The sequence below is a fragment of the Dinoponera quadriceps genome, unplaced genomic scaffold (assembly GCF_001313825.1).
Source record: "Dinoponera quadriceps isolate SergipeBrazil2010 unplaced genomic scaffold, ASM131382v1 scaffold2512, whole genome shotgun sequence".
Classification (NCBI taxonomy): Eukaryota; Metazoa; Arthropoda; class Insecta; order Hymenoptera; family Formicidae; genus Dinoponera; species Dinoponera quadriceps.
Genome location: NW_014556881.1, coordinates 51,523 through 62,822, shown reverse-complemented (window position 1 = coordinate 62,822; position 11,300 = coordinate 51,523). Strand labels below are relative to the sequence as shown.

Sequence of the window (11,300 nt, the reverse complement as noted above, 5' to 3'; positions counted from 1 at the left end):
GGGGGGGGGGGGGGCGTTACCTGGCGAATTGAACAACTTGGACTGCTTGCAAGAATAACTGATCCTCTGCCGGCACCTGGCGGACCGGTTCATCAGGGCTTCTATCTGATCGAGGTCGGCGTCGTAAACGATATCCTGGATGAAACTGCCGGGCTCCTCGAAACCGTCGACCGGCGTCGGATGCTCGTTACCGTGACGCAGTACCGTCCTGATGCGCCCGTCGGCGAAGAATTCACAGACCACCGGGAACGGTTTCAACGGTCCGCTTCCGTCCACGTCGATCTTAATCACCGCCCGTTGGCTGACCGCGTTCGTATTCTTGTACGCCTCGCACGAGAGAGGGCTAAGCGCTACGCGGGGAATCGATCGTCATTTCGAGTCTACTGCTATTTCGGTCGGAGATACACACACAGGCAATCGAACGTTTCACGACCGGTGAGAATCGCCGGTGTATACCTACATGTGTGACAAACAGCGCCTCCGTATCCGGTATTGGTGCAGACGCAGGAGAACTCGTTGGAAGTTTGCTGGCAAATTCCCGAGTGCTTGCAGGGATTCGGGTTGCAACGGTCCACCATTTGACAGGTGTCGAACACAACCTCGTTCTTGCAGCAGTACTCCTCCTCCTTCCAATCGGTCGGCAATTTATAATTGCCGTCGATACTTATCATCCTCATGCAGCCGATGAAGCCGCGATTGCTCAGCTCGTCGGTCATACCGGCGATGTAGTAAAACTGTCCGGTTACCAGTTCCAGGAGCCGATTCGTCTTCATCGGCCTGCCGTCGACGTTCAAAATGAGGGAATTCCTGGCCATCGTCAAGATGACCTGATGCCATTTGCCATCGTTGAATGTCTCGTAAAAGTTGTCTAAATTCACCAGCGGATTGTCCCGCGTTTGCAACTCGACCTTCAACTTGCCCTTCTCCAGGTAGAGCTGCGCAGGAAAAAATCAAGTAAACAATCGCTGCGACTTCTTCTTCACAACGACGCGAGTCTCGAAGACGGATAATAACAGGGAGCTGAACTATCGCTGTCTTTCGCACGTGACGTATTGATTAAAAAAGCATCTAAAGCTCGAGGATTAAGACCGAAAGATCGAAAGTACGGAACCTTGACGAAGCCGGGAGACGTAAACTTGTGGTAAAGAATGATCCCGTTCTCCTCGTAAGTCCGGAAACTGAGGGAGACGTTCAGTGAATATACACCCTCGTATCCTCTCAGCTTGGCGTAGGAGCCTTTAGTTAAGAACGTCACGGGGATTATCGGTGGCTCCGGACAGGCGAAGATCGTGTGGATCCTCTGATATCTCAAATTCTCATCCCCCGCCTCCACCTCCTTCAGCTCGCTGATTATATTCGTACTGTTCAAGTAGAAATTCTCTATACAGCCGGTGAAGTTTTGGTTCACCACCAGACCCTCCTGCATGTTGGGTACACCACCGAAGTAGAACTGAAAGAAAAAGAAAAAGGAGAAAACAAAATAAAAAAAGGATTCTCCGAAACCAGTAAATAGATCTCTACGGAGGAGCAGGCTACATTTAAAATCCTTCGTGTGTGGTAAAACTTTGTGTGGCCGAAAATTTTTTTTCGCCTCTCTCTTTCTTGAGAGAGAGAGAGAACTCCTCACTTACTTCACGATTCAAGTCCAACCGGTGAAATTCTCCCTTTATCCTACCCTTGATCAATACCCTGTCGACGGAGAACGAAATGTTCTTCCTATTACGGGAGATTAAAACATCGTGCCACATATTGTCGTCAAGAAGACTGCCGACGGACAGGCTGGTCATAATACCGGATCCCAGATCGATATTAAGCAGCATTCTGTTGTCGCGCAGTTGCAAGGCTATATAGTCACCTTGCGTACCGCGGGAATACATTAATACGCCGTCGGCGTTATTCGTCTTAAAGCGGAAACGTATAAAATGTCTGTCAGTCTCGATCGGCTCCCTGAGTAAGTCCATGCGTACGAGAGACGACCCGTTAAAGGCAACAACGTCGGACACTGAAATCCACACAAGTTCGACTTAGTCATCTTATAAATGATACATATTTTGTTTTTAACGCACACATCTCATAAGGCGAGAAGAGTGTTTATTATTCATTATTTCCATACCGTATTCGCATCCGTAGAGTTCAACCCTCAGGGATATCCTGTCCCTCCATCGCGTTGGATTTATTCTAACCCACTGTGCGATTATCGGCACCTCGAACTTATTTAGTTTTATCCCGTCGCCGTTTACGTTACCTTTGAACATCTGCGGAAAATCAAGAAACGTTTCGGAAACCGTACTGTCGCCGCGTTTGTCGAATTAATAATTCTCATATATGCTACCTCAGTGATCGATAATTAATAGCGCAACAATCGTGCAGAGTATAGTTAATTCGCATGCATTCCTCGAGTTAAGGCTAATTTTTAACAGTGAAATGTCTAACGAAGACACCGTTAGTACCAAATGATCAATGATTTTGTTATGAACGCAGAAACCAGTCTCCAGATCGGTTTGAAGATCCCGAGTGCGTGAAAGAGACGATCGATTTAACGTGAGTTACACAAGTTCATACAACGTGTATTTCATCAGACAGGCGAAATAATGGTCGATTAATTTCACAGATTTTCAATATAGGTGTGGTATATATATATATGTTATATATATATATATATATATATGTTATCCCAACCACTACCGATTACCCAAGTGTGTGCATTAGTTTAACTAGATTGTTAGCAGTAAAGGAAACGCCAATGTTAAACGCAGATGCATGAATTCCAAGAGCTGCGATGTTCTCGCGATAGACAAAATTCTTGAAAAACAAGGTATTATCCTATAAGCGCGTAATATATTTCTGAAACATGGTTATGTCTACTCCTAATAATATTAAACAAATAATATTATTTAATGTTATTGTAATATCATATATTTCTTAAATATTCAACTCCATGTACATATATAATATATATAATTGGAGTTTTTTTTATTTCAAATATATCGCAATACCAATTGTTTTATTATATAAATAAAGTCGAAATGATTTTGTGCAAAAATACGTTTTATACTAGAAAAATGATACATATATTTTTTTTACTTATATATATTTTTTTCTATATTATTATTTTTTTTTATATTTTCTAAGAACATTTTTATAATGTGCCAAGAATATTGTGTGAAGCGGACATATACAACATCAACAGAACATCCCGAAAATATCAAAAGATATCACGTAACATTCTTAGAATATTATAAGAATATTATCTTCATATTTAATAACATTCATATAATATTTTCGGAATATTACACGCTTATAGGGTAGCCTCCTTTTCATGTGTGCGCGCGCGCGCGCGCGTGTGTGTGTGTGTGTGCGATAAAAAAATAATACAACATAATAATATTAAAATGTATGTATACATTATATAATATTAACATTACATGTACAAATCACCGGTTTTTATAACGAAATAAAGGTTTACGGAGAAAAGGAAGCGAAAGAATACAGTTCGATTATTCGTCTCGACGGGGAAGCGAACGTTAAAGACACATTCGTGGCCGGCGGGGCAGGCGCGTTTCCGCGCTCGCTCGTGATTCGCCCATTTTACCAGCGACGGCTTCTCCTTCGTGTATTGACGCCGCGCAGAATCTCCGTCGCGTACGCCTACCAACGCCGCCGCTCGGCCGTAGCGGCACAGGTTAGGTCGGTCGGCGAAGGTTAGGTGCGCGACTCGTATCAGTCTTCATCGACGTGTCAAACGCGAGCGAAGGCAAATGGCGGCCGCTCGAGGTGAAAACGACGACATTCCCGCGCTCGAGGAGGAGCTCGAGAAGCTGAACCTGGCCTGCGCGACGACGGAGGACGATGCGCCGACGGAGGACAAGGTCGACGATGACGCGGTCGACTTCGGGAAAACCGGCGAGCCGCAGCTCTGGGGCTTCGAGACGCGTGAGCTTTACAAGCTCGCGCTCGGTTTCTACAAAGAGAAGAAGGGTAAGGCCGTGCACATCTCCTACGAGGACAAGCTGAAACTGGTGGCGTTCATTCAGCAAGTGACGCACGGCAAGTGCACCGCGGAGAACGCACCGCCGCTGGGCGTCCTCGACGTAATCGGCAAGGACAGACGCCTCGCCTGGCAGAATCTGGGTGATATTACCAAGGAACAGGCGATGGAGGGCTTCATAGTCCTGTTGGATAAGCTGTGTCCCCTGTTTAGAACGGTGGCTGAGGCGCAGAAGAGGGACTTCGAGGAGAAGGAACGACTGAAGAAGGAGGAGGAGGCGAGGAAGCTCGAGGAGGAGAGGAAGCTGAAGGAGCTCGAGGAGGAGCGGAAGAAGCGGGAGGAGGAGAGGCTGAAGGAGGAGACGCAGAGGCGGCAGATCCAGGATGCCCTGAATCAGCAGACGTACCACCAGTTCAAGATGTACGCCGAACAACAGTACCCCGGCAATCCGGAGCAGCAGGGCGTCCTGATCAGGCAGCTGCAGGAGCAACACTACCATCAGTACATGCAGCAGCTGCATCAGAACCAGCTGGACCAGAGCGAGGAAGAGGAAGAGAAGAAGAAGAAAAAGAAGAAGAACAGCGACGGTAACATCGAGGAGGAGACGAGCCTGTCGAAGGACGACGATAACAACAAGGACGCATCCAACACGAATGACGAGGACTCCGACGACCTGGAGGACTGGCCTCCCATCACCCCGGCGGAGATGTGGACGAGGAAGGGTGTGGAGGAGTTCAAGCGGACGATCTGGCGGGAGGCGCCCGACGCGGTGATCAGGGTGGGACATGGCGAGACGGTGACCGTCCGCGTGCCCACGCACGAGGACGGCACGTGCCTCTTCTGGGAATTCGTCACGGACTCCTACGACATCGGCTTCGGCGTATACTTCGAGTGGTCGAAGCCGGACACGAATCAGGTATCTGTGCACATAAGCGAGTCCGAGGACGAGGACGACGAGGACGAGGAGTACGAGCCGAGGAACGACCTCGAGAGCGGACCGATGAACAACAACGCCCGGCCGGAGCGGCGAACCACGACGCCGCCCATCAGCGTAATCGTGCCCGTCTACAGAAGGGACTCGCAGGACGAGATCTACGGCGGTAGCCACCAGTACCCGGGCGAGGGGGTGTACCTTCTGAAATTCGACAACTCTTATTCGCTCTGGCGGAGCAAAAGACTCTATTACCGAGTGTACTACACGCGGCAAGGCCAAGGCTTCACGAACAATAACAACAATTAATCAACCTCGTCAAGCCGTCCGTCCATCGCGACGAGAGGACGACGCGTGATGAACGACGAACGAGACGTATGTCCGTTGAGCACTAGCCTTCACACTATAAATGTACTAATAACTGTACTAATAATGCTAGTCCAACTGAATATGAGTCTGATGTGTCGATTCGGTCCGTGTAGAAGTGTAACACACACACACACACACACACACAAAAGAGATATATTTATTGTTTAGTTGTAAGTGACGACACACACACACACACACACAAAAGTTCTGCTCGTTTTCAGTGGCAAAACCGAGTGCATGCGTAAGAAGGAAAAGAAAAAAAGCTCGAACCGAGATTTCTTTTATATATATATACACACACGTGGCACACATGTATAATTTACGTAACCCGGATTTAATTCATCTATTCATCGCGTAATATCGCGTACCCGCGGCTCTCACGCGCGAATCACGCGCACATTTATTGTTCTGTCGCGTAGACGGGGCGCAACTTCGAGAACTTCAGAGCGTTCGTATCGACGGTAATGTGAATCTTTACACATGTGTACGTGCGAAAAGATGTCCCGTATCGAACGGAGATGTTAAGTGTACATATATGTGCAACACGCCTGTATGTCTGTCTATAATCTGCATTTGTTTAATCCTCGTATATTCGTTCAGTATCCCCTGTATTCACCTGTATTCGTTTGAGATAGTCTCTTTTTCGTGCGACTCAATGTTTTATACATATATATATATATACATATATATATGTTGTAGTTCTCTTATTAAGGATATATTACGTATTTCGTTCAAATTTGAGGAAATACAGCAGCGGAGGCGATGACGCGCGCGCGTGAGAAAGAAAGAGAAAGAAGGAATAAAAAGAAAGACACACACGGCGAATTTGACGAAAAGAGTATCGTGTCTTTTTGCAAATCCCGCGAACGTTGGTATCATCGATCCTCTCGGTAACGAATATTGCAGTCTTTAACGTTTACTTTGTCACATGCGACCCAGAAAAACGCGCGCTCCTGCTTGCGATATTCAATTGGATTCTCGAATTTCGGTAGCGATTGTTAGAACAGAAGATTCCAAACACAGTATATCTCTCTGTCGGAACGGGGTGTACGGGGTTTTTTACGGGCAGGACGTTTCATTCATTCACGGGATTTCTACGGGAGAAAAATTTTGTAATACGCTTGTTATCGATGTAGAATACAAAGAGCGGAGGAAGAGTGACTACAGAATGTTAAATCTATTATCGCGCATTCGCCTATAAATATTGCACCATACATACACCTGTCCAGACCAGTTTCCGGATGTACGAACAAAAATGTGTTTCAACCTGATATTAAATGTAACAACAACAACAATAATAATGAGATTTATGTTTCAAGTGTGTCTGTATAAATATTAATAACCCGTCTCTATGATTCTTTCCTTTTTATGAATGACGAGAGTTGAGAAAGTGTGTGTACATGCGTTTCTTTACTACACTCTTAAGATTATATCACCCAGGATAAGCTGATATAAATCTGACAGCAACCTCAATAAAACGAAATATCTATATCTTATCCGTATCTTTATGTAACATCTTACGCTCATGTACTCTATACCGTTATGTACCTTAGTATGTAGGAAGGAGGAAAGCTTCAGTTGTTCTACTGTGAAAATTTCAAGATAGAAGGGGGAGAAAAAAATGCTATCAAACACAAAATCTTTCTCGATCAACCATAAGTCCTGGTATCTGCAATGGATGCTTTAAGCTTTGTGTCTTGAGAAATTGACCGATCACAGTCGAACGTGACGAGAATAATTAACTGTGATTGGTCAATTCCTTAAAACTTAAGATACCTATTGTAGGGCCGGGACTTAAATTCGCGAACCTTTAGACACTATACTCTTAGATACGTGGATGGAACAAATTTAAGGCTCCATCCTTGAATTTCAATACCTCATCTACGCCATCCTGGCTTTCATAACTGGCCCAAGCTTGACCATCATCGGAATATTGGATAATATATTCTGTCACGTATTCATTAGTATGCGCCCGCCCTTGCGTAGCAATGCTGCGTATCTCACATCTGTCCCCCAGCTCCATAGTAAGATGTTGATCGTAACTGCTAAGTTCGGGCGACCACGTGGAATCTCCTGTAAAGCCCAGGCTCCATGTCCATGTATAAGAGGAGAGTAGTAGAAGCGAAGCAAGCACAAACGGACACACAGGAAATAGAAATAGTTAAAAGAAATCACGAGGATTTTCTTTATTTCATATGCATATATATATGTATCACTAGAATGGAAAACCTCGTTGCGTAGTTAATTCCAAAAGTGACTCTCACACCCAATAATCGTACAAATTTCGACATGATCTGCTTAGCATTCGTGCGAGCGTACGTGAGTACATGTTGACGTGACATTAGAGAAATTAATGAAACACACAGAAACGAAATGAGTGTTGAAAAACAAATATAGATAGTAGTGATCGATGCGAAGCCCTATTCAGATGTAAGTTGTAAAGCGCGTTGAAGTACTTACCAGTAGTTCAAAAGCTCCGGACAATACTGCCCTTATAACATCAAATATTATGAAGTATTTAACAAACGACTTCTTTCTCTATATTTACAGAAATTATCACATGCACCAAGCAAGCCTCTCTCGTATTATCGGGAAATATCGCTGCGTGTTAATTAATTAATCAAGCGTGTCGTGTCTCACCATTGTATTAAAAGCAGGATGATGACTAGAACCAGCGGAGTTCCCAAACGAGCTTACCTTCGTATGGCCATCCTCTTCCTTGTAATTCTGGTAATCAAGACCGTTGGTACCGTAACTGATACGATATTCCATAACATATTCCTTCTGCAACAATCGTCCCTGAGTGGCCACGGCCGTGATGTTCATTATTTGGCCCAGGTCGATTATTAAATACTGACCGAAATCTGAGCTGCTAGCCGTCCATGCGTTTCCGCCTACACCACAACATGTATGCATGCACGCAACTCAAAAGTAAACTTACGAAAAACGTTTATACAAACAATATGAGACAGAAAACGTAACGACGTAATCAGAGAGAATCGTTTCTAGCAGCGCCTTGTTTTTTTTTATACTCAGAGATTAACTTGTATGGGTGTACCAAAACTACATAATGCCGTAAAGTAGATCATTTAAAAGGTAACGTATGCCGTAATATACATTTTTCAAGTGAAACGCAGAAAGAGTACCTCTTGGAAATTTTTCTGAAATTGTGTAACAATTTTCGAAAAAGAGATGGTTTTTTTTTTTCATACTATTCGTCGAGATAACATTAACGTTATCATTCGAATTATTGCGATTGGCGCAGTTGGGTTTTACTTTTTTTTGTTTACGTGAATTTTACGTCAAATTTGCGCCATCGTAATTCTAATTCGTGATATTTTTATCCCTTCTTGCCTCTTTACAGAATTTAATTATACTATGACTTTTGCACACGAAAAGTTATGCAGCTTACAAAAAGGTAAGTAAAGAAATTATTGAAAGGTGGTGCTTAGTGCTTTATTAATTGGCAGCTGAACTCATATATGTACAATGTGCAATATCCATCTCTTAATATAAACGTAGCAAGAAACATTCCGTCATGCGTGGTTGCGATCTTATTGTACAAGTAATCGAAGGAGGCTTTTATCATGGCTTTTCTGGTTTAGCGAAATATTCAGTCGTGTACCGTGAATCCGTCGGAAAGAGTGGAACGGAGTGCGTCATGAGTCGATCGTAATCTATGATCTCAAAACACGTGGTGTTACGGGACAGTGATTTGTCGTCCCGCGGCAACGCTACGGCGACACAGTGCCGCGAGTCGAGCAAAGTTTCTTCGAACAGCCAATTTTCCTCAACACCGTCGACATACAGCATCGTATCGGTCGTGACCGAGTCGGCACGCAACTCCGAATTAGTCCGAAAGTCAATGTTCCTCAGATCAACGACGATTCCCACACCGAGCGCTTTCACATAGCTCTCCTTCAACGCCCAGTGCCTGCAGAACATAGATATCTGTTCCGCTTCGGACTTCCCCGGAACGGAGCCTCTGATCTCCAGCCACTCGGCCGCCGAGAAGTTTCTGTTCATGATGCGGAAAAATTCGGAGATACTTTTGCCGCCGCTGTACCCGAACTTCATCACGTCCACGCCTAACTTAACGTCTCGAACTTCACCGGCTAAGACCGTGTAAGAGCCCTGATGGGAAACGTTAAAGCTTAACGCAACAGCGGCGTTATCTCTCAATGCAGGCTTGTTGTGCTCGTCTCTGGTGAAAGTGATTCCGTCATACGGAAGACCGGCGTACTCATTGACGAATTTTCTCATCAACAATCTGCCGGCGAGGGAGGCCCTCGTATCTTTACGAAATACAAATCTCCCCAGTCTGGCCTTCTCCTCGCTCTGCACGCACGAAATCGCACGCTCAAACTCCTCCCGATTCGGATTCCACTCTTTCCAATTGAATGCCCAACGAACGGCTGACGACATTTTAACAATGTTCACACATCTAAGCTCAAGCATTCGCCTTATTTAATCACAGTCTTTGTATATCCCTTCGGCTGCGGATCTGGGATTGCAGTCGGTACACCCTTAAGTTATCTCTGATTATAAAAATAATGTCTTTCAAGATATCTCGTTTAAGATATTCTCCAGGCTACTTGCTAGGATCCACCTAAAGCAAATATATCAACTTATTACGCCATACTTTTCTTTTAACAAAAAAAAAAACAAATAAAATAAAAATGAACAATCTTTATCTCTAAGATAGATAGAATTCTGCTCATAAAGTATTACATAATAAAGATGAAGACAGATAAGATGAAGTGATTGGATGATGAGTCACAGAGAGGCCTCTGTGTGTAAGCCCTCATTTAATTCTCATGATTGAGCACAACTACCGTGCTCATTATAGCTTGTAATGGCCGTTAATGTTAATTTAATTTCTCCAATTTTCACTGAAATTCCTCATCATGTATATCGGAAGATACTGAGTGAGAAAGTAGTATCAACAGAATTTTTCGTAACTATCGTCGATGCAAAGAGAAGCAAGTATAGTGCGCAATATAAACAACGACAGATTCTGTAGGGATAATAGAGCAAGCAACAAACTACTATCAGTATAATAATAACCATATCTTACATACAAAGTAGAAAATTGTACAATAGACTCTTGTCTGATGAATGTTGAGAGACGCCTGTGGATACTGAGATATTCAAACATTTTCTCTTACCGTTTAGCCTGGCATTCTTTGCGCCTCTCTCAGGCAAAGAGGTAGTAGCTGTTATATGAGCTCTGTCCAATAGAGGAATGCTGCATTCGTCGTCATCTGCGGGACACAGTATTGTAATGTTATTAAAATATACTTTATTATCTTTTTTTTCTATTTCAAAAAAGACCGCAGAATATTTGCTTTACTTAGTCGAACATAAGCTTGTGGAAAGCCGAGAAAGTTATTGAATTACCCGATTAGTGCGATAAAAGCATACACAGAATTGATTACGATCATTGAATCTAGATAACTGTGATAAAGCGAAATATATCGGACGTAAGGAACGCGTGTAACTTTCAGTGAGTCAGACTCCGCAGTAAACATACACACTTCTCGCACGGCTGTTTCATTTTCTTTTCAGCTGAACTGGCCGCACCGGTTCAAGAAATGTACACACACACATCGAAACGTACGAGGCGTACGAGATTCTTACGTTTCTCAGTGTGCGTAAATTTCTCGAACTACCGCAGCCAGTTCGGTCGAAAAGAACAGACCGTACGTCGACACCCCAGACACCAAACCTAAAACTGGGTCGTAAGACGTCTTTGAGACGTCTTAAAGTCGTCTTTGAGTAAGAAGTCTCTAAGACGTTTTATGACCTAGTTTTAGGCTGCCTGGGACAATTGTGTGTAAAATCGCGTTGACGCTCTTTGCACGTGCATAACCATGTACGAAAGAGCGAACACGTTAAATAACAACAACGGGCGCATGGGCAAACGCAGCGACTCGCGCAATTACAAAACATTGTAGTACCAAAGTGTTGCAAAACAAAGCGCGGCCAACAGGTTTTCGGCACGAAGGTAGA

General features: G+C 44.1%; 2 protein-coding genes across 5 annotated transcripts in view; one reads left to right on the top strand and one right to left on the bottom strand.

Moving 5' to 3' along the window:
- LOC106748359 (neurexin-4) overlaps positions 1–11,300 on the bottom strand; it is a 16,361-nt gene that overhangs the window by 4,027 nt on the left and 1,034 nt on the right. The window contains exons 1-8 of one of the 4 annotated variants that reach the window (XM_014626796.1): positions 10,689–10,811; positions 10,457–10,552; positions 7,165–7,361; positions 2,114–2,255; positions 1,632–2,002; positions 1,112–1,450; positions 461–935; positions 21–350 (exon numbers count right to left, since the gene is read on the bottom strand). In XM_014626796.1, the coding sequence (XP_014482282.1) occupies positions 21–350; positions 461–935; positions 1,112–1,450; positions 1,632–2,002; positions 2,114–2,255; positions 7,165–7,311 (1,804 nt within the window). In that variant the 5' untranslated portion in view covers positions 7,312–7,361; positions 10,457–10,552; positions 10,689–10,811. Of the gene's footprint in view, positions 1–20; positions 351–460; positions 936–1,111; positions 1,451–1,631; positions 2,003–2,113; positions 2,256–7,164; positions 7,362–7,985; positions 8,183–10,456; positions 10,553–10,688; positions 10,812–11,300 lie in introns of those variants that run through there. The other 3 variants (XM_014626794.1, XM_014626793.1, XM_014626795.1) reach the window with 3 other exon arrangements.
- LOC106748361 (Golgi resident protein GCP60) lies at positions 3,128–6,606 on the top strand. The gene has a single exon (XM_014626798.1). It carries the CDS (start codon positions 3,759–3,761, stop codon positions 5,226–5,228), a length of 1,470 nt encoding a protein of 489 aa, XP_014482284.1. The 5' UTR covers positions 3,128–3,758; the 3' UTR covers positions 5,229–6,606.

Coding starts and splice junctions, on each gene's coding strand:
- LOC106748361 (XM_014626798.1), top strand. CDS start 3,759: ATGGCGGCCGCTCGAGGTGAAAACGACGACATTCCCGCGCTCGAGGAG.